Source organism: Cydia fagiglandana, chromosome 20 (genome assembly GCF_963556715.1).
Source record: "Cydia fagiglandana chromosome 20, ilCydFagi1.1, whole genome shotgun sequence".
Taxonomy (NCBI): domain Eukaryota; kingdom Metazoa; phylum Arthropoda; class Insecta; order Lepidoptera; family Tortricidae; genus Cydia; species Cydia fagiglandana.
Window position 1 is genome coordinate 952,475 of NC_085951.1, and position 22,419 is coordinate 974,893.

The 22,419-nt window shown below is 41.5% G+C and overlaps 1 protein-coding gene across 2 annotated transcripts; it reads left to right on the top strand.

Moving 5' to 3' along the window:
- The first annotated feature begins 604 nt into the window (after positions 1–604).
- Positions 605–20,619, top strand: LOC134674343 (glucose dehydrogenase [FAD, quinone]). Of its 2 annotated transcripts, none has more exons than XM_063532392.1 (11): positions 605–754; positions 5,400–5,520; positions 12,893–13,038; positions 13,228–13,380; positions 13,745–13,850; positions 14,307–14,568; positions 14,691–14,926; positions 15,345–15,588; positions 16,218–16,482; positions 16,923–17,063; positions 20,498–20,619. In XM_063532392.1, the coding sequence occupies exons 1-11, from the start codon at positions 605–607 to the stop codon at positions 20,585–20,587; spliced, it is 1,914 nt and encodes a 637-aa protein (XP_063388462.1). In that variant the 3' UTR covers positions 20,588–20,619. The 2 variants fall into 2 exon arrangements, with proteins under 2 accessions (XP_063388462.1, XP_063388461.1); XM_063532391.1 differs by lacking the exon at positions 605–754 and adding an exon at positions 798–906.
- Positions 20,620–22,419: the final 1,800 nt, after the last annotated feature.

The following is a 22,419-nucleotide window of genomic DNA, read 5'->3' on the forward strand; positions in this document are numbered from 1 at the left end:
AGTGGTTATAATATTTGCTCTATTATGTAGCGTTGTCGTTTTGATCAAACTGTTGTGTATGATTAACCTAGTTCTAGTCTTTGACAGCTTCCATTAATATAATATAAACACACCACACACTATACGGGGTGGCAAATTCAAAAGGACAGCGAGGAAAATCCTTAGGTTTTAAGAATATCATATTCATAGGAACCATGAACCCGAAAAAAATAGGTACTTACCTATCAATCAATAGGTAAGTAGATTAAATAACTATATATAAATAATATGTATTCAATATCCACACTTTTTGGTAAAAAAATGAGAGCACCATTTTGGAACACAAAATTGGAAACTAAACGAACTTACCTGTAAGTGAAGTGAAGTTGTGTTTATTCATAGGCTAAATGACAAGCGCGTACTGCATAGTTAATATATCATTGAAGAAGTTTGTGCAGCGTAATAATCATGGCGAAATGGTAACCTTAGGTACTTTCTTATACTAGTTGCTAACTACGTATACCAACTTAATTTCTTGATATTTTTGGATGTTGGGAGAATTTTAAATTTAGCACCTACTTATTCCTAATTCTCAACATTAAAAATGTTCTATATTTTATTGCAGATGGCTCTAACCTGCGACTGCCCGATGTCGCAGCCGGGCCCGACGCTCGCGGCGACCTGCGGCGGCGGCGCCTTCATGCTGTTCATGGGACTGCTGGAGGTGTTTCTGCGGAGCCAGTGTGATCTGGAGGACCCTTGTGGACGTGCACAGGTATTTAGTTACCTATAGTTGCCATGTCGGCTGTCAAGGGCCCGACGCTAGGGGCGACCTGCGGCGGCGGCGCCTTCATGCTGTTCATGGGGCTGCTGGAAGTGTTTCTGCGGAGCCAGTGTGATCTGGAGGACCCTTGTGGACGTGCACAGGTATTTAGTTACGTATAGTTGCCATGTCGACTCTCAAGAGCCTAACGCTCGCGGCAACCTGCTGCGGCGGCGCCTTAATGATGACTCGGGTCTTGGTTGGAGTCTGGTATAATTGATAGTTTATAAATATTTTAAAACATATTTAGTTACGAGTAAGCAGGTATCTACTTTACATAATAGTGTGAGCAAAAATATTTAGAAATAAAACAACATTTTAAGAGAAATCATTGCAGTATACCTACCTACCTATTATCGAAGTATACTTACTTATTTTATAAATCGTGCCTGATTTACTATCTCTGACGCCAAAATCAACAGTTGAATGTAAATCTGTGAGAAATGTAAACAGATCGTGAAAGGCTTGTTAAATCGTGCGCATGATTGCTGATCAGTGATCGCGATCACGGCGCAATCACACAGTGATTGCGGATGCAAATCAGAGATCATTCGGGGCCTGCGGTTATGCTGATTGGGAACTTGTGACCTTAGGATGAGCAAAATTTTTTTATGAGTATCGCCGCGCCGACGGCTTTTTCGCTCTTATTGCGCAGACAAAGCTTTTTCCTATACGCTTTTGCCGAATACGCGGCGATATATCTGGGGAGACCCTTAGCATTAACTAACTATAAAAACCTAGTTAATGTTTCCTACAAATTAGTTCCATTTATTTCTTGTATCAGTCGTGACCACTTCTTTCGCAATTCAGTCCGAACTGCAGAGTTTAAATGAAACAGGTAGGTACAACATATTTGCGTGACTGAGCCCTTAAACTTTTATTGTAATCCGTTATAAGTACCTACTATAAGTGTAAGGTTACATTAGATTGTTACGCTTAAAACAAAAACGTTTCTACTATTTCTCATTTAACCGGAGTCCACCTCTTTTAGGGCCACTACACACTAGCGTCTTTTGAGCGTCGACGTCTAGTTAGCGTCATGGAAAATGGCGTCGCTGCGCAGTTGCGCCAACGTTGCGTCGAGCAGCAGCCATAGAGTTGACTAGACGCCGACGCCGGGAGACGCTCTGTGGGGTCTCTCTTAGGATGCAACAACCAGTGTGTCAAATCTTGCTACCCGATGAGTGTCATTTAATTTTAGTTGTAGTTGGCTGCCTTCCGAATGCTCCTAGTTTGACTCAGGCAACCATTTTTACTAAAAGCAGGCGTGTCTCACTCCGCGATTTCGTCGCTTTGCTACAGGTAGCTAAAAGTAAATCCGTTCGACCCCAATTTTGGGGTTTGCCATAAGCCGCGCTGGCGATGTCGCCGCCTAGCGACCATATCTGTCCGCGTAACAGACGCGTTTTGTTAGAGAGTGTGTACCTACTCGTAGTACTATTATTTATTCTGTGCTAAAAGACAACTTTTTAAGATACAGCACACTGTACCTACATACTTAAGATACCTATGTATATTTATTTATTGTATGTAGGTATGTATAAATTATAGTCATTTAATAAAAGGTATTATCATCAAAAATTTCCCACCAAGTAAGCTTTTGATACACACACGCAATGGTTTGCGTTACAATTAGGTACGAACAAAATGTCGCAGTAAAAGTTTTTGTCATAGATAATATACATCATTAGGAGTACCTAAGATTTTCTTCTTCCTAAAATTAGACCGAGAAAAGTCTGCAGCGATTTTGATAGCATACGCAGTGTTATTTAATAGGGTAGGGTGGTCTAAGACTGCGCACTTAAGGTTTGAGACGTGATAAAACAAAAACAAACGGTATAAATGAAATCAACTTTTGTTATTTTCTTCCCGAATAACAAGACAACATAATTTTAAACACTATTTGTAGATGAGATCAACCAATCTTGATATATTAGAGCATAATTGAAAAATGAGAAATGCGCATTCTTACACTACCTGTGTTGTAAGAATGCGCAGCAAGATGTCTAAAACTGCGCGGGTAGGGTAAGAATGCGCGATACCCAAAAAGGCTATAATTATTTACATAAGTCACAAGCAAAAGCGGCAGCACCCGTGTACGTTGTGCATTGTTTATGCCACCATTCATTACAAGCGATGCAAGCGATCCAGTCTTGAGTAATAGGATCTTTATAGATCTCGCCACATCACGGGCCTGACTAAGAGGGTCAACATGATTTACAGCAACATATCTTGGCTTGTCGATTGCGCTTGATGTGTATCTTTGCCTTCAGCAAAATTAGCCTCATTATATCGTTCTATAATATCGATTACAGAATTAGCCAAGAAATCGACTTCAGTGAATACCTCAGGATTATAAGGCGATATTCCTGTAGTTTTAAAACTTTCAGCATCACTTGTGGGGTTTGCAGCTTCGAGACAAGCTGGTGTGAAGGTTTTACATTTGGAATACAGTTATAGTTCTTCCTGGGTTATTGCTGAGCCATTTTTCATATTAATGTGGAAGTGGATGTGCAAGACTGCGCGCGCATTTTTACACGGTTGTACCATGCGCATTCTTACACATTCCTTCATTTTCACTAAAACATACTGGTAACGCCACCTTTGCAAAATGACGTGAACTAGCGACTCCCATTCAAACGCGCAATCGCATATGCGATGCAAATTCAAGATCTCATCTTTTAATTTACTTAAGACAATTAGTGACAATACATTTAAATTGAAGAAAAATAAGATCAACATGTGATAAAAACTTTAAAACTCACCTAGAGTGTCGTATTTTCACAGTGAACTAAATTAATTCCTGGGACAATAACAGGTGCCATTACACTTTAAAATAACACTGAAGTTAGCCACGAACTTCACTTTGAATCTAAGTTATGACGTATGCGCATTCTTATCGACCGCGCAGTCTTAGACCACCCTACCCTACGTCATAATTTCATAAAAGTTAGACGTTTAGAATAAAACTTGCACCGCGTGTGGAAATCGTTGCAGACTTTTCTTGTTTTAACTCTACAACCTCGCGACTTTCCCCAAATATGGTCGCCATGTCACGAGCTACAAAACACGTAGAATTTCTCAGTTTCCGCTCAAGCGGTTACATTGTCAAGCATCCGATAAGCTGCGAATATTGTAGGTTGATGAACTTTGACAATGCGGACACATCTCGCGCGGAAATCTCGCTTTTTGTTGTGTGAGGAAATTATTTTGTAATTAAGTGCATTTGCGTATCAGTTTTAATTGAGTAAGAGCTATATACAGTGTGGAAAGATAAGTCGGGTCCTAGAGGGAAACTACCTTAAATACTTAAGCTGGCTCATTAATTTACTTAAAGGAGACATTTCTTTATTTTTAAAAAGAAACAAAACTGCATTCAAAGATTTTCTTAAACTCGCTTGCCTCGCCCGGGACTCGAACCGACTAAAAATTCCAAAAAATAAAAACTCGCAATTTTATTGTACTAGTCTATACAGTTAATGTTAATGATAACATTTCTCCAAGAAACATTAGGTCTTGCACTCGTCTGTCGTACAAAATATCCATAAAATCGAATATTTAGTAAGTACTCAAGATTTTTTTAGACAAGCAAAATTGAAGAAAAAAAGAAAAAATCTTTGAATGCAGTTTTGTTTCTTTTTAAAAATAAAGGAATGTCTCCTTTAAGTAAAATGAGCCAGCTTAAGGATTTAAGGTAGTTTCCCTCCAGGGCCCGGCTTATCTTTCAACCCTGTATATAAGTAGGTATAGTGAGGTGAGATGTACTTTAACTCGGTGAGATGTGCAGTCGTCAGTCATAGAGATCGATGTGGGATTGAGGACCTCTTTTTAGGGCTCCGTAGCCAAAGAGTAAAAACAGACCGTCTGTCCGTCTGTCTGTCACCAGGCTGTATCTCATGAACCGTGATAGCTAGACAGTTGAAATTTTTACAAATAATGTATTTCTGTTGCCGCTATAACAACAAATACTAAAAAGTACGGAACCCTCTGTGGGCGAGTCCGACTCGCACTTGTCCCGTTTTTTTCTATTCTGTCTCAACACAACAATGAATGAATGTTGCCTTTGCACCTGCCGTCTGCTGTGCTTGGAAATAAAATAAAGTAAATCCATAATGGGAACTAGGTACAGCCCAAGCCCTCTCGCGCATGAGACTCATGAGAGGAGGCCTGTCCCCAGCAGTGGAACGTACCTATATGTGGGTGAATCAACTTTTAGAACACTGTTTTCGTGTCCCTAGACTCCCTAGCTACTAAAAATCAATTTTTCAAAAACCACGTAGTTTTTTTTTACTTTTTTGTTTACACGGGCATTATTAGATCCATAAGTACTTATTTAATTAACATATTAAAATTAACAACTTGATAAGATAAACGTTAAATTTTGTACGGTAACGCAGCACAAAATAGGCAAAAATGGTGTGTTCCTGATTTTTTTATGGGAGATTTTTTTTTCTGCTGCGTTACCGTACAAAATGTAACTTTTATCTGATCAAGTTGTTAATTCTAATGTGTTAATTTGATTCACCCATGTATTAGTTAATTATTTATTTATATATAATTATTTATCTAAACGGTGTCCCAAAAAAATCTGTTTCAGTACCGTCGGCATATGGACTCGGTGTACGACTTCATCGTAGTGGGAGGAGGATCAGCAGGATCAGTGGTGGCTGCGCGGCTATCGGAGGTTCCCGAATGGAGGGTCCTCCTACTAGAAGCTGGTAAGTCATGCTTTGATGTCAAACAACTTACTTCTTCTTCTTATGACGACCGGTCTGGCCTAGTGGATAGTGACCCTGCCTGCGAAGCCGATGGTCCTGGGTTCGAATCCCAGTAAGGGCATTTATTTGTATGATGATACGAGTACAGATATTTGTTCCTGAGTCATGGGTGTTTTCTATGTAAATAAGTATTTGTGTATTATATATATCGTTGTCTGAGTACCCACAACACAAGCCTTCTTGAGCTTACTGTGGGACTTAATCAATTTGTGTAAGAATGTCCGATAATATTTATTTATTTATTTATTTTTTATTATGGTGCCGCCTCCTGCCGGAGGGTGGCTTTCATTAGGGCTATATTTTATTTTGACGCTGGAGCTCGAAACAGCAATCTGGTGCTCATCTTGAACCAGCACCTGAGGTTTTTGAGCCACGAGGTTAGTCTTCTTCCACATTTACGTTTTCCTTGGATTTTCCCCTATATTATCAGCTGGAGGAGGTGGTATTTGTCATGTCGTAATATATATACACGACCAAAGTACTGCAGTTTCCTAATCTTTATACAGGGTGTCCCAGAATTCGACGTCAAGCCGTAAACGGATGATAGACCAAGTCATAACAGTTATCATAAAAATACAAAAAAAAATCCAACTCATGCTCTTTAAAAATTATGGTCACTTTAAAAATTCACTAAAAAATCCACATCCTGTAATTATTCAAGATTACACAATAATAAAAAAATTTGAATAAATTATGGAATTTGTAGTTACAAGAGTTAAAGAACCATTACAGGTTGTGGATTTTTTAGTGAATTTTTAAAGTGATCATAATTTTTAAAAAACATGAGTTGGATTTTTTTATTGTATTTTTATGTTAACTGTTATGACTTGGTCTATCATCCGTTTACGGCTTGACGTCGAATTCTGGGACACCGTATAGTATCCACAATCAGTTTATAGTATCTTTATAGTATTAGTAAACAAGCGTACGGTCGACCTTTTCAGGAAGTTCAACTTAATAGACCGGGAGATAGTGACACATTTTACTGGGTCATTTGTACCAGTATGGCGGTTCGTCAGGGGTCTAAGCACGTAATGAAGGAAAGAAAAATGATGGTCATAGAGCTGGTACCGGCGGCCCAATCGCGTGGGCGTTAGTCGAACGTGTCGGATAAAATACGAGTGTCGAACGATTTGTTCCACATAAATCCTCGTATTTTCCGATAGTCCATAAAAAAGAAGTAGGCGGTAGCGTAATGCCATACTTCTCCGGTGTGACTTACAGCCCGCCATACTGAGGCGAACACATTAATAAAAAAAAAACAATTCAACCATTTGTGCCAAGCTAATTTTTTCACAGGTGATCATCGTCAAGCAGCCATTCATGGACATCACCATGCCATACTTTTCGGACGGTTCCAAATGGCCGCCATACCGCCGCAAAGGAGTTAATTTTTTTTTATTTGCTAAACGATTTGTACCACCCATACAACCATTTCCAGTCGCCGTTACGACGCGGTGTAGACACATCTTGTGTCGACACCGTCTGTTTCGGTCACAATTCCAGTCGCAGAGTCGTCGCCGTGTCGACACAGTTACCAGAAATGGGGAAGGGTCGACACATGACACAAAGTGACATAAAGTGTGGTCGCCGTGTGCACACATTGTTTCGAGTTTGCGACTACTTTATGCCAAAATCATTCGTTCAATCGTTCATTTTGTTCCTGTCAAATGGAAACTGTCAGATGGAAAAATAGTTAAATAAAAATAAGTGACATTAATACGCCATCTCTAAAACGGATTACAAGACGTAATTATATATTGTTTGCATTTATATTACAATAGGACTTAAATTATAATGGGGAATTAAACTGCTCGAGTGATTTGATAAACTAAGTGTAATATAATCAACGCGCCACCACATTGTTTTAGTTTAGCCGGAAATGAAATTGTTTACTTCTCAGTGCCTGTATTCATAACTATATTATTTGATGCATTTTTAGTACTTCGATGCGTATACTATACTTAAATAACAGAAATAACGCTTTACATACTACGAAACTTGTTAATTATGATGTATAAATATGGTTTAAGGCTGAGAAATATTGCAGTCACAAAGTAGTCGCAAATGTTTCGACTTTGTGTCGACTCTGTGTAGACACATGACACGCGCTGTCAAAAGTAATAACAAAGTTACTGGATTTGCAAAATGGCTCCTTGTGTTCATTTGTTTTCAGATATTCTCAAAGTGTAAAAATGCCGTGGTCAGAGATGGGACTTAATAGATTAACTGTTTATTCGACTAATTAATGGAATAAAAAAAGTTAATCCTCAAATTTTAATCGCGATTAGTTTAGTCGACCTAACATAGATTGAAATTGAATTAATCTGAATATTAATCGAATAAATTATCGATTAAATCTCGGTTGGAAGTTGACAGGGGGCCATTTTTGTACGTAAAAATAATAGAAATGTCTTGCATGCAGATGGTAGCCAAACACTTTGTTTTTGATTTATAGGTTTTAGGGAGTGCCGATTTCGAAACTGATGACCATTTTGGAATCCAAATTGGCGGCCATGCACTGTGTCATAAAAGTCGTCATGGATTTCGTTTTATACGTTTTAGGGGGCCCCAATTTTGAAAATGATGACCATTTTGGAATCCAAAATGGCGGCCATGCACTATGCCATAAAAGTCGTCATGAGTGTCGTTTTATAGGTTTTAGGAGGCGCAGATTTCAAAAATGATGACCATTTTGGATTCCAAGATGGCGGCCATGCACTATGTCATAAAAGTCGTCATAGATGTCGTTTTATAGGTTTTAGGGGGCTCCGATTTAGAAAATGATGACCATTTTGAAATCCAAAATGGCGGCCATGCACTATGTCATAAAAGTCGTCATGGGTATCGTTTTATAGGTTTTGGGGGGCGCAGATTTAGCAAAATGATGACCATTTTGTAATCCAGAATGGCGACCATGCACTATGTCATAAAAGTCGTCATGGGTGTCGTTTGATAGGTTTTGGGGGGCGCAGATTTCGAAAATGATAACCATTTTCGATTCCAAGATGGCGGCCATGCACTATGTCATAAAAGTCGTCATGGATGTCGTTTTATAGGTTTTAGGGGGCCCCGCTTTCGAAAATGATGACCATTTTGGAATCCAGAATGGCGGCCATGCACTATGTCATAAAAGTCGTTATGGATGTCGTTTTATAGGTTTTAGGGGGCCCCGATTTAGAAAATGATGACCATTTTGAAATCCAAAATGGCGGCCGTGCACTATGTCAGAATGGCGGCCATGCACTATTTCATAAAAGTCGTCATGGATGTCGTTTTATAGGTTTTAGGGGGCCCCGATTTAGAAAATGATGACCATTTTGGAATCCAGAATGGCGGCCATGCACTATGTCATAAAAGTCGAGATGGGTGTCGTTTTATAGGTTTTGGGGGGCGCAGATTTCGAAAATGATGACCATTTTGGATTCCAAAATGGCGGCCATGCACTATGTCATAAAAGTCGTCATGGCTGTCGTTTTATAGGTTTTAAGGAGCGCAGATTTCGAAAATAATAACTATTTTGGAATCCAAGATGGCGGCCATGCACTATGTTAAAAGTCGACATGGATGTCGTTGTATTGGTCATGGTCATCATTTTCGAAATCTGCTCTTCCTAACACCTATAAATCAACATCTGTGACGGCTTATATGACAAAGTGCACGGCAGACATCTTGGAATCCAAAATGGTCATCATTTTCGAATTCTGCACTCCCTAAAACCTATAAAACGATATCCATGACGACTTTTATGACAAAGTGCACGGCACATATCTTGGATTCCAAACTGGTCATCATTTTCGAAATCGGCACTTCCTAAAACCTATAAAACGATATTCGTGACGACTTTTATGACAAAATACGTAGCCGCCATCTTGGATTATAAAATGATCATCGTTTTCGAATTCTGCACTCCCTAAAACCTATAAATCGACATCCGTGACGACGCAAGTTATCTTTATTTTCAGATCTAACAAATTGCTACAGAATACAAAGGACAAAAAAAGAAGCGAGGAGGTAATGATACAAGCAAAAATACAGATGATTCCTCGACGCAATTGGATGCTTCTTAAATTGTGTCCAGATTTTTTTGTCATAAAAGTTTTTATTTTTCGCATATTACTCTCACAAGTTCGGTGACATTTCGACCTTGTAATTTTTTATGTAAATGTTTTTGTTTATCTATGAGGATCTCACTAGAATAATATAATCAAGGTAGAGTCTGTGCGGAAAGAGAAGAGTCGTGGAATGTATGGGGCTCAATACATTCCACAACTCTTCTCTTTCCGCACAGACTCTATGTTTATATTTGATGATTGAAATAGTAACGCAAAAAAAAAATATATTTGTGTCTTATATTCCTGCCGAAGACTTTTATTTTTCCTTTTCCTTCTACACAACTTTGGCCAAGTAATAAGAATTTAGGGCTCTCAATTTTATTTTGACTTCTACAACAGTAAAGCTACGAGGCCATGTTTGGTATCGTTTTCGTATAAATTCGCAGTACCAAATTTAGTTATGGTATCACATTGACACCATTCCAAAGTAAAAACATATAAACTTATTAAAATACTTTCTTTTAAACTCCTCTTCACGCTTAAACTGCTGAACAGTTTTAATTTAAATTTAGTACACATATATTTTGAGTCCCTAGACAGGACATAATAAGTTATCTCAAAAATCATCCTTTAAAGGTGTGAAATGAGGTGTAGGGGGAATTCAGAATTGACTTCTTGAAGTTAATACTGTTTAAGTTTAGGTTTGAAGTCATGTTTTTTTATCATTTTTAACTAAATCAAAGATGTAACCCATACCCAATTTAATATAAATCGGTTCAGCGGTTATTGATTTCCCGTACAAATTTCCACGCCACTTTTCACACCTTCAAAAGATGATTTTGGTTATAAGATCTATCCTATGTCCTGTTTCTATACCAAATTTCAACGAAATCGGTTCAGCGGTTAAGCGTCAAGAGGAGTTTAAAAAAAACCGGCCAAGTGCGAGTCGGACTCGCGTATTAAGGGTTCCGTACATTAAGTCCGACTCGCGCTTGACTGCACATTTCTAATAGGTTTTCCTGTCATCTATAGGTAAAGAACTATTTTGTGTATTCAGATGGACAGACATACATACAGACGCACGAGTGATCCTATAAGGATTCCGTTTTTTGCTTTTGAGGTACGGAACCCTAAAAAGATTTTTTTTAATTTTGTGGAATGGTGTCAATGTGATACCTTCTGAATGGATTCAGAAACCCAGATTTATACGAAAACGATACCATACACGGCCTAGCACCTTCACTGATGTAGATATATCAAGATAAAATTGAGAGCCCTAAATAAACTTTCAAGAGCGGATATCTCAAAAACTATTTAACATATCGAAAAAATTGTCTGAATAAACTTGTAACAAATTAAATTAACTTTCATTTTGTATGAATGGCTATGTCGCTAAGATGCATAGTTTCCGAGATATAATCGAAAAACCGGAAAATGGGACCTTCAAACAAAGCCCCCTCTCTTCCCCCCGCTCAAGGGCTACGGCCGGGGACTTTTGATATGTTCACCTCCTAACTTGTCCAAACCAAGTTACAGAGTCAAAAATTGTGTTCCGAGCATTTCCCTCTACAACTTTTTGGAGCATTCGTTGGCTGACCTAAGTAGCTTATTGCATTTCTTTAAAAACTTTTCTGTAAAAGGTTGACGGGTGTTGGGTGTTTATATGGTTTTGGTCGATTATTATCATTTGCATCGCCCATGATGATTTACTAGAATTACTTACGAGCACACGAGACACTAATAATAGTTTGACAAACCTTGGTTTTCAAGAGGTATTTTATATTGACATTTGCTGTCACAAATTTGCTGTCATATTCAGTCGCAAACCGCACGCAAAGTGCACACAAATGTGTCGACACCTTGTTACGGAAAAGTGTACACACGGCGACGACACTTTGTTTCGAAACAATTCTAGACACATTGTGTGGACTCTGTTACGACACATCTGACATTTAGTTACCACTTTGATGATTCTGCGACTGGAATGGTTATATGGGCAGTATTGCATTTAAATTTTTGGATAGTATTTGATAAAATGTGACCTTTATTATAATTGCCATACTTATAGTAGGGGGAAAAAGTGCTGCCATACTTGAAAAACTTATTTAATCGACACGTTTCAAAAATACGACTATGTATACGTAAAATAATTTTTTACAGCATGGCATCATCATATTCTGTTTGTTTGGATACAATTATACCTAAAAAAAAATATTTCAGATTATAACTACGGGGCGGACGACTGTGAGACTTAAGCCAAGACTTAAAACAAAAAACAATTTTTTGACGATTTGTACCAGTATGGCATTTGGATTTTTGGAAATTGTATGATGCAATGTGACCATTATTATATTTGCCATACTTCTAATAGGGGGAAAAATAGGCACCATACTTGAAATAAAATAAAAATATTGTACACATTTGCCACCTCCTACAAGTATGGCATTATGAGATTTCCATTTATGATCACACAGAAAGTCTTGAAAAAAAATTACAAGATGGTACAAATCGTTTAGTAATAAAAAAAAATTAACTCCTTTGCGGCGGTATGGCGGCCATTTGGAACCACCCGAAAAGTATGGTATGGTGATGTCCATGAATGGCTGCTCGACGATGATCACCTGTGCAAAAATTAGCTTGGCACAAATGATTGAATTGTTTTTTTTTTAATTAATGTGTTCGCCTCAGTATGGCGGGCTGTAAGTCACACCGGAGAAGTATGGCATTACGCTACCGTCTACTTCTTTTTTATGGACTATCGAAAAATACGAGGATTTTTGTGGAACAAATCGTTCGACACTCGTATTTTATCCGACACGTTCGACTAACGCCCACGCGATTGGGCCGCCGGTACCAGCGCTATGACCATCATTTTTATTTCGTTCATTACGTACTTAGACCCCTGACGAACCGCCATACTGGTACAAATGACCCAGTAAAATGTGTCACTATCTCCCGGTCTATAAGGTCAGTGCAATACCTGACGTCCGCCACCTAAACGTGAACTTTCGGCCAATTTTTTGAGCACACTCCATTCCCAAAGAAGAACTATGTGTTTGGAAAACGCAGCAGATACATCGTTGGTCGATACAAATTACGAGTATTTATATGACAATCAATATCCCTTACTTTTGTTCCTCCAAAAAACTAAAAACTAGAAACCATGAGAAACAAACTAGAGTTAGACATACTTCAGAAAGACTCACTGAAAACGATTCTTCAACCACATTATTTCACTCAGTTTTCTTTACTTACAGGGTTTGACGAGCCGACAGGAACGCAGGTTCCATCCATGTTCCTAAACTTTATCGGATCTAGCATCGACTGGGGATACCAGACAGAGCCCGAGCCCGCAGCCTGTCTGGGAGAAACTGATCGGAAGTGCTACTGGCCCAGAGGAAAGGTAAGTAACTAGACTTAACATTTTATTACAAAACTTGGCTAGTGCATTCGGAGTGGTGTAGCGTCAAATGTACCTATTCGTTATTTGGCACGCTTCTGTGAGATTCTACTGTACACAAACGCAAACCTTTGTTAAATTTATCAAAAATATGCACTTACTTTTTGTTAACCTCAATATCAAATCCTCTAGGTTCTCGGCGGCACGTCAGTGATGAACGGGATGATGTACATGCGTGGTTCCCGAGCTGACTACGACAGCTGGGCGGCCGCTGGCAACGAGGGTTGGGGCTACGAGGACGTTCTACCGTTCTTCCTGAAGTCAGAGGATAATAAGCAGTTGAAGGTAGGTTTCGCTTGTTTCGATAATTGCCAGAAGATCAATGTTGAAGAGGCTTTCTCCCATGGCGACTATCACACCAAATTAAAATTTTTAAAACAGTAGTTCTTAAAACAGATCTAGACAGAAAACTAAAGAACATGACCAAGTGCCATTCTCAATCAAATGAAGCGCAAGCTTTCGGTAATACGAGGATCCTAATTGTCACCACTACTGGTTGGCAGGGCAGACTAGGTACCCTATATAAAACTAGAGCTTTGGTAACTTTTTAAACAAAGATATTAGGTATTTAGATTTTTCAGATCAGACAGAAAGTTTTCTAAAGATACTAGCAGAGTGGTTCTATAAAATTGTAAATGTTGGTTGTCAGGAAATGGACGCGGGCTACCACGGGACCGGCGGGCCGCTCACGGTGTCTCAGTTCCCGTACCATCCACCGCTGAGCTACAGCATCGTCAAGGCTGGAGAGGAGCTAGGTAAGAGCATAGGATCTTCCAAAAACTAGGAATACTTGAAGAAGAATACGCAATTATTATTATTATTATTTCTTTATTTTGCTCCACCCGTTAACTTGGCTTCATTCGCCATTTCTCTATTTGAAGGTGATCAAAGAGATCGCTGTTTAGCTATACGTCCACCTGTCCACCTACGAATTTATATCCATTCTCAATTTCTGTATCTTTTTTTTTGTAGAGTGCACAATAAAGCACTTTATTTTAATTATTTACTACTCATTGTACTTAAGTAGTTCCTTCCGTTTCTTGCTATATTTTTCATTGTTCCTTCTCTAGCTTCCGAAGTCAGTGTATTAGTTACTAAATAGCGGCTAAAATTGTCGAAACGAGATGTCGATGGTCGATGCCTAGTCAGTATGGTTGGACGCCCCTTTTATGGAATATTTAGGTCTTTAATTTTACTCTAAATTCTTTCAGGGTACCAGGCCCGTGACCTAAACGGCGCACAGCACACCGGGTTCTCCATCGCGCAGACCACGAACCGCAACGGCTCGCGGCTGTCCGTCGCCCGCGCCTTCCTGCGGCCCGCCAAGCACCGCCCCAACTTGCATGTGATGCTGAACGCCACGGTGTCCAGGGTGCTCATCAACCAGACCACCAGACAGGCGTATGCTGTGGAGGTCAAGAACAGTCATGGCGGGACTGAGGTCATCTTCGCTAATAATGAGATTATACTAAGGTAAGTCTTAACGCAGACTTTTTCCTCTTGACCGAGTAATATATATATCAATCTCGAAAACATAATTTTGCATACAATTTTTGTGTAATACTTTACTTATTTAACCTTCTATCTATCCACAGCGCGGGCGCAGTCGGCTCTCCCCAAATCTTGCAACTGAGCGGCGTTGGCGACCCGGCAGTCCTGCAGCGCGCCGGCGTCAAGCCCGTCCACAACCTGCCCACTGTTGGGAAGAACTTACACAACCACGTGGCCCACTTCTTGAACTTCTTTGTCAATGATAATAACACGACACCTCTAAACTGGGCAACAGCCATGGAGTATCTGCTGTTCAGAGATGGACTCATGTCTGGAACTGGTAAGATCTTTTAATCTGTCCACCGTTGGGAAGAACCCCCACAACCATGTCGCCCATTCTCTCAATTTCTTTGTCAATGATAACAACACTGCACTTAACTGGGTAAACGGCCATGGAGTATTTCTTGTTTAGAGGTGGTCTTATATCTGGGACTGGTCTTAGACTTAGGTATTAAAATTCGTCAAAAATCAGCCCCACTTTGGAAAGAACTTGCACAATTATGGTGCCGAATTCCTGAACTTCCATGACTGGTTAAAAGACTGGAAGAAGAAGACATCCTAGAATAATTAAGAGTTTAATTTGTATACGAGTATAAAACGCCGTTATGTTAAGTTACTATAAGGTTTCACATGCATGGAAGGCACCTGGCGGACCAGATAAGGAATCTTATTGAGTTATGATTAATTTCGCTTCACAGGCATATCCGAAGTGACAGCATACATCAACAGCAAATACGCGAACCCGGCTGACGACAACCCTGACATCCAGCTGTTCTTCGGGGGATTCCTGGCCGACTGCGCCAAGACCGGCATGGTTGGAGAGAAACTGGATAACGGCTCCAGGACTATTCAGATAATACCCACCGTGCTGCATCCGAAGAGCAGAGGCCGCCTTGAGATTAGGAGTGCTGATCCGTTCGAGTATCCCAAAATCTTTGCAAAGTATGTTTACGTTTACAAAGTAACCTAAGAATTTGAACAGTGGTTCGGTTTCACCCCAAAGTTCTTTTTACAAGCTTTTATTTAGTTTCACCTGACCGTTGTCTGTCTGTCTGTCTGTCTGCCTGTTTGTAATCAAATCTTGCAAGTTAAATTTGATCCACTTCCCGGTTTCCGATTGAGCTGAAATTTTGCATATACATACGTAAGTCGGGTGACAATGCAATATTATGGTACCATCGAGCTGATCTGATGATGGAGACAGGAGGTGGCCATAGGAACTCTGTGATGAAACAACGCAACCTAATTGTGTTAGGGGTTTTTAGAATTGTCGCGATGAGTATTAGTTGTCTGTCGTAAGAAAAGTATAGTCAGCGATAAAAGCTTGTACCAAAAATGAATTTATGCCAAAAACTTATTTTAGTTTTAAGTTTTTTTTTCATACCAAATCAGTGGCAAACAAGCATACGGTCCGCCTGATGGCAAACAGTCACCGTAGCCTATGGACACCTGCAACTCCAGAGGTGTTCAGAGCGCGTTGCCTACTTTTAAGTGTCCCACATTTAGGTACGTAGACATTAAGGTCCGATTCATCAGTCCATCATGCCTCAAACGTTCATTATTTTTTTCAGCTACCTAACCCACCCGGACGACGTGAAGACCCTCATCGAAGGCATCAAGTTCTCCATCAAGCTCTCCGAGACCAAAGCCCTGAAGCGCTACGGAGTGAAACTCGACAAGACGCCGGTGAAAGGCTGTGAGAAGATCAAGTTCGGGTGTGACGCGTACTGGGAGTGCGCTGTGAGGATGCAGACGGCGCCGGAGAACCATCAGGCCGGCAGCTGCAAGATGGGGCCGAGGGGAGACCCCACTGCCGTCGTTGATAACCTGCTTCAGGTAAAATTAATTTCTAGTAAATATTTTCAAAGCTTGTGCTTCAAAGAGATATTGCGAGCCCGGCGGACCTGACGCCCGCAATAGTATAAAATTTTAACTAAGTTCACAATATCAATTTAGATAGCATACATTTAATACGAAGAGCAGAACTAAAGTAGAAATTGTTTTTGAAGTTTAGCGCAACCACACTCGATTGCAAACACTTTCTTTTTCGAATACAAAGTAAGCACGAGGTTGCCAGGCATTGCTTGCTGCTTCCAATGAACGACCCTTTCAGTGTGCCTTCTATAATTACACAACATCGAAATATGAGTCATTTGCCGCATCAAAAAATGTCGGTTGCTACCCCCCCATGTTTTGGTTCGCCGCATCAGATGAACGACCCACTGTACCAAAACATCAACACCTATGGTTTATGAAATACACTCTTCTGTGCCCAGGTGCAAGGCCTAGACAGACTGAGGGTAGCCGACGCCAGCGTCATGCCCTCGGTGACGTCTGGCAACACCAACGCTCCCACCATCATGATCGGCGAGCGTGCCGCGGACTTCATCAAGCAGCGCTGGCTGTCCAACACACAAGTAAGTTGTTACGAAGATATAGAGTTCGCCAGTAACTGGCCGCCCTAAACTAAAAGTTATTGAAACCTTATACTAATATGAATTCTGTATATTCTACTATAGGTGAATAGAATTTATTTTTAGTTTAGAGCGGCCAGTTACTAAAAGTGGCCAGTTACTTGCGAATTACCCTACTTAAGAATTTCATGGTCTTTTCAAAAAACTTCCGCGTCATATACCGTCATTTATTTTTCTGTACTTATATTTTTTATGTGTATCGAGTATTTTTCTTCCGACTTACCTTAGCAAGCGTTATATCTGGTTATAGGTAACTATAGAACTTCCTTCCTTCCAAAACCTATAGTTAGTTTTTTTTAGCATCTTCTATCTATACATCTATCTATACATATAATAAAGCTGTAGAGGGTCGAAAGTCTGTACATTGAAGATATTTGAAAAAAAGTTGGCTGGGGATACTTAGAATCGATAACAGAACACGTTCCAACAGTTTTTAGAATTTTTGTCTGTTTGTCTGTTTATCTGTTTATCTGTTTGTCTGTTTATTTGAACGCGCATCACGTGAAAACGGCTGAACGGATTCTGATGCAAACTTTACTAATCTGTCGAGAAAATCTCCGGCCAGGTTATAGGCTATAAAAATTCAACCCCTAAAAGGGGGGGTAGCCACAACACCCGCTTGATTTAAGTTTGCCCCTGAATCTTATGGCGCTACTTAGGAAGGAGGGGCAAACTTTTTTCCAATGTGTGCTACCACTATTGAGTACCCTGGAAAACTAACAGATGGCGCTGAATTTAATACGTAGTGACACGAATAAGCCACCGAGGAAGGATTTTGCCAAATTAACTCTATGTTTAGAAGACCGGGTATCAACAAATTTAATTGAATAATTATGTTGATTTAATAATACAACAAAATTAAACAAATTAATTGCCCCTAATTGCACAGTGCCGTCTTTTTACACTTCACGACTGCCCAAAAGAAAGACGAGTGTATGTAGGTATATATTTATTTATGTGAGTTTCTTTATTCCGCCTTAACTTCTGAATGCCTTAACCGACTTAGACGTACATAAGTGTACTTACGTCCGCCGTTACGCCTTCAGCGCCCTCATACTCGAAGCATCGGGCGTAACCCGACGCACGTGGCGCGCTGTACCAGTTCCAAAGCCGGGCGCCTTAGGCGCCCTCACACTAAAAGTGTCAGGCGTAGCCCAACGTACGTGTCACGCTGTACTCTTACCAAAGCATCGGGCGTCGGGCGTAACCCGAAGCACACGGCGCGCTGTGCCAGTTCCAAAGCCGGGCGCCTTCGGCGCCCTCATACTAAGAGAGTCAGGCATAGCCCGATTCACTCATACTCAAAGAGTCGGGCGTAGACCGACGTACGAGCCACGCCATACGCTTACCTAATCCGGGCGCCTTCGGCGCCCTCATACTCAAAGCATCGGGCGTGACCCGACGCACGTGGCGCGCTGTACCAGTTTCAAAGCTGGGAGCCTTCGGAGCCCTCATACTAAAAGAGTCGGGCGTAGCCCGATGCACTGATACTCAAAGCGGCGGGCGTAGCCTGACGTACGTGGCGCACTGTACGCGTTCCATAGCCGGGCGCCTTCGGCGCCCTTATACTAAAAGAGTCGGGCGTAGACCGACGTACGTGCCACGCTGTACGCCTACCAAAGCCGGGCGCCTTCGGCGCCCTCATACTCAAAGCGTCGGGCGTAATCCGACGTACGTGGCTCGCTGTACGCGTTCCAAAGCCGGGCGCCTTCGGCGCCCTCATACCCAAAGCGTCGGGCGTAGCCAGACGTACGTGGCGCGCTGTACGCTTTCCAAAGCCGGGGGCCTTCGGCGCCCTCATACTCAAAGCGTCAGACGTAATCCGACGTACGTGGCGCGCTGTTCGCTTTCCAAAGCCGGGCGCCTTCGGCGCCCTCATACTAAAAGAGTCGGGTGTAGACCGACGTACGTGCCACGCTGAACGCCTACCAAAGCCGGGCGCCTTCGGCGCCCTCATACTCAAAGCGTCGGGCGTAATCCGACGTACGTGGCTCACTGTACCCGTTCCAAAGCCGGGCGCCTTCGGCGCCCTCATACTAAAAGAGTCGGGCGTAGACCGACGTACGTGCCACGCTGTACCCTTACCAAATCCGGGCGTCGTCGGCGCCCTCATACTCAAAGCATCGGGCGTAACTCGACGCACGTGGCGCGCTGTACCAGTTCCAAAGACGGGCGCCTTAAGTGCCCTCATACTAAATGAGTCGGGCGTGACCCGATGTACGTGGCGCGCTGGAAGCGGACCAAAGCCAAGCGACTACGACTTTCTCATACTAAAAGTGTCAGGCGTAGCCCGACGTACGTGTCACGCTGTACGCTAATCAAAGCCGGGCGCCTTCGGCGCCCTTATACTCAAAGCGGCGATCGTAGCCCGACGTACGTGGCGCGCTGTACGTGTTCCAAAGCCGGGCGCCTTCGGCGCCCTCATACTAAAATAGTCGGGCGTAGACCGACGTACGTGCCACGCTGTACGCCTACCAAAGCCGGGCGCCTTCGGCGCCCTCATACTCAAAGCGGCGGTCGTAGCCCGACGTACGTGGTGCGCTGTACGTGTTCCAAAGCCGGGCGCCTTCGGCGCCGTCATACTCAAAGAGGCGGTCGTAACCCGACGTACGTGGCGCGCTGTACGCGTCCCATAGCCGGGCGCCTTCGGCGCCCTCATACCCAAAGCGTCGGGCGTAGCCCGACGTACGTGGCGCGCTGTTCGCTTTCCAAAGCCGGGCGCCTTCGGCGCCCTCATACTAAAAGAGTCGGGCGTAGACCGACGTACGTGCCACGCTGAACGCCTACCAAAGCCGGGCGCCTTCGGCGCCCTCATACTAAAAGCGTCGGGCGTAATCCGACGTACGTGGCTCGCTGTACGCGTTCCAAAGCCGGGCGCCTTCGGCGCCCTCATATACTAAAAGAGTCGGGTATAGACCGACGTACGGTACGTGCCACGCTGTACGCAGTGTACGCCTACCAAAGCCGCTTACTGACACAGACTGAATTCCACGCGGGCGGAGCCGCGGGCACAGTTAGTTAGAAATAAGGTAAACAATCTTGATGAGTCTTTTAGTTGAAAAACACATTTTAAAAATAAGTTACGGCAAATATGTAACAATTATGAATCTAATACGATTATTTATATTCTTTTGCTTTCATAAGTAATAGTTTTTGATTTTTAAAAAGCGTTTTGCAATTAAAAGACATGTCAAGATCGCTTACCTTCTTGCAAGTTCTTTCTAATGCTAAAAAAAAACGAACTATAATCGATATCAGAAATTCATGATAACCAATAGGATAGGCCAAAATTCTTGTGCTTACTTCTCAGTCCGCTCATGGTGTGAGCTGTGCATACGTTTGTACTCTTAAAAATATGAATATTTGTACGTCCGCAGGCCCCGTTCCCGCTGAGCACGCACGGAGGCGTCAGCAACACGCTTCAAGCCAGCGACTCCCAGCTGCACCCCGTCTGGCAGAGATACTAAACTAACAAATCAACCTACCAGAGCGCGTCATCTATATTCAAAGCCAAGCCGAAGCTAATCTGGTTTTACCTTTATGAGCAATAGGAAAAATGCTCTACAAACTCAGTTGCTTTTCATGGGCGCTCCGCCACTGCATCCTACTCCGAGAATCTGATTTCTCCGAAACAGTTAATTTTCGCTATAAATAAGCATACATGACATGATGGTCAAATTGTTCATTCGTATCATTGTTTGGCCCGGCCCGAGGCAATGCGGCCGAGGCACGTCCACACTGGCCGTTTTGTGCGCGAGGAAATTGCCTTGCGCGTATGCTCACTCTGTGTGGACCCAGCTAGTGAGATACGTGTATTAAAAAAGTTATGCGACACTCCTTGCCAATTTATTTCCCAGTATTTTAATATTGAGCTACCTGTAACGAAGGTTGTATTGTAGTTACCACTCTATAGTTACCACCGCGCTTTTGCGCGTTTTGTACAAAGTATTTTAAGATTCCATAAAAATACTCTAATAGCGTAAGTTGTTTGTAAGTTTTCTTTATTTATTATAAAATGGAATTTCCTTATTTTAAAATAGGTACCTATTTTAAGTTTTGAGACTACTTTTTTACACAAATGTTAGTTTTAAATAAATACCTAATAAATAATGTTAGTTTTCTTTTCTCTGGGTAGATTTATCCAGGTATTTAACCTTAACTTTTCTTGCTTTCTACAAAGTTGAACACGCGGCGCGATTCTGAAAATTGCCGTGGAACGTCACATATCTTTACTATTTCATATCTAATGAATCTCTATTTCATTTCTCGAATCGCGCCGACGTTCCCTACGGCAATTTGTGTAACTTTTAATTGACCATACTTTGTATCATGCAGTTCTTTCGGCCCGGTGCCGCAGTAAACATCAAGGTCTTGAGTATCTTGGTCAAATAGCAATTTAAAACAACCAAAATCGACAACAACAAAATGTATGTTTTTTTGGGAATAATGCAAGATTTTTAATAAAATAAGTTGTATCATTAACGAGCTCGTTTATTCCGATATATGATGCAGACTGGAGGAAGACTAGAAGGATTATCTAACACAAACAATTCATAAAACAAAAGTTACATTGTCACTAAAATCTAAGTCCCAAATCGACAGACAATCGTTTTTAGACTTTTGGCGTTATTCATAAACGCGTTACTGGCCAGAATTAAGGCCTGTGCACACCGGCTGCGTGTGCGTGACGTGCACGTGTGCGTGAGGCGTTGTAGTATACAGATCCTTATGAGAGACGGCACACCGCTTGCGTGACGTGTGCGTGTGCGGCTCCAACTTTTAGCGCACGCACACGCACACGTCACGCAGACGCAAGCCGGTGTGCACAGGCCTTTCGCTATGAATCGTTTGTCCTTATCTGTCATTTTGATTTATGTATTTGTAAGAAAGGGTTAAAACATAATTTAACTAAAACAGGCCCGTAAAGTTTTATGAATAAGAGGGTTTGTGGTTTATAGTTAACGGTAATAGAAAAGTAAATGTATGGGGATGATCATTTCCGTTGCATTTGTCATTCTCATTCCAATATATTTTGGCCCCCAAATATTGGCCTAACCTCTGGAAGCGAGACGTAGTTATACGTTAGAGGGAGCAAGCCTTATTTTGGTCTTGTAGACTGTCTGAGGTTGACACAACGGTATTTTGAGTTTTATATGCAATATTATAACAAGCATTTACATTAATAAAGGTTAATTTTACATCAATAAAATGCATGTAGTTGAGTAGCGAAATCGATTCTTAATTACATATAACTTGTATCTGTAATAAACTAAGAAATAGATACATGACTTGTGTTTTA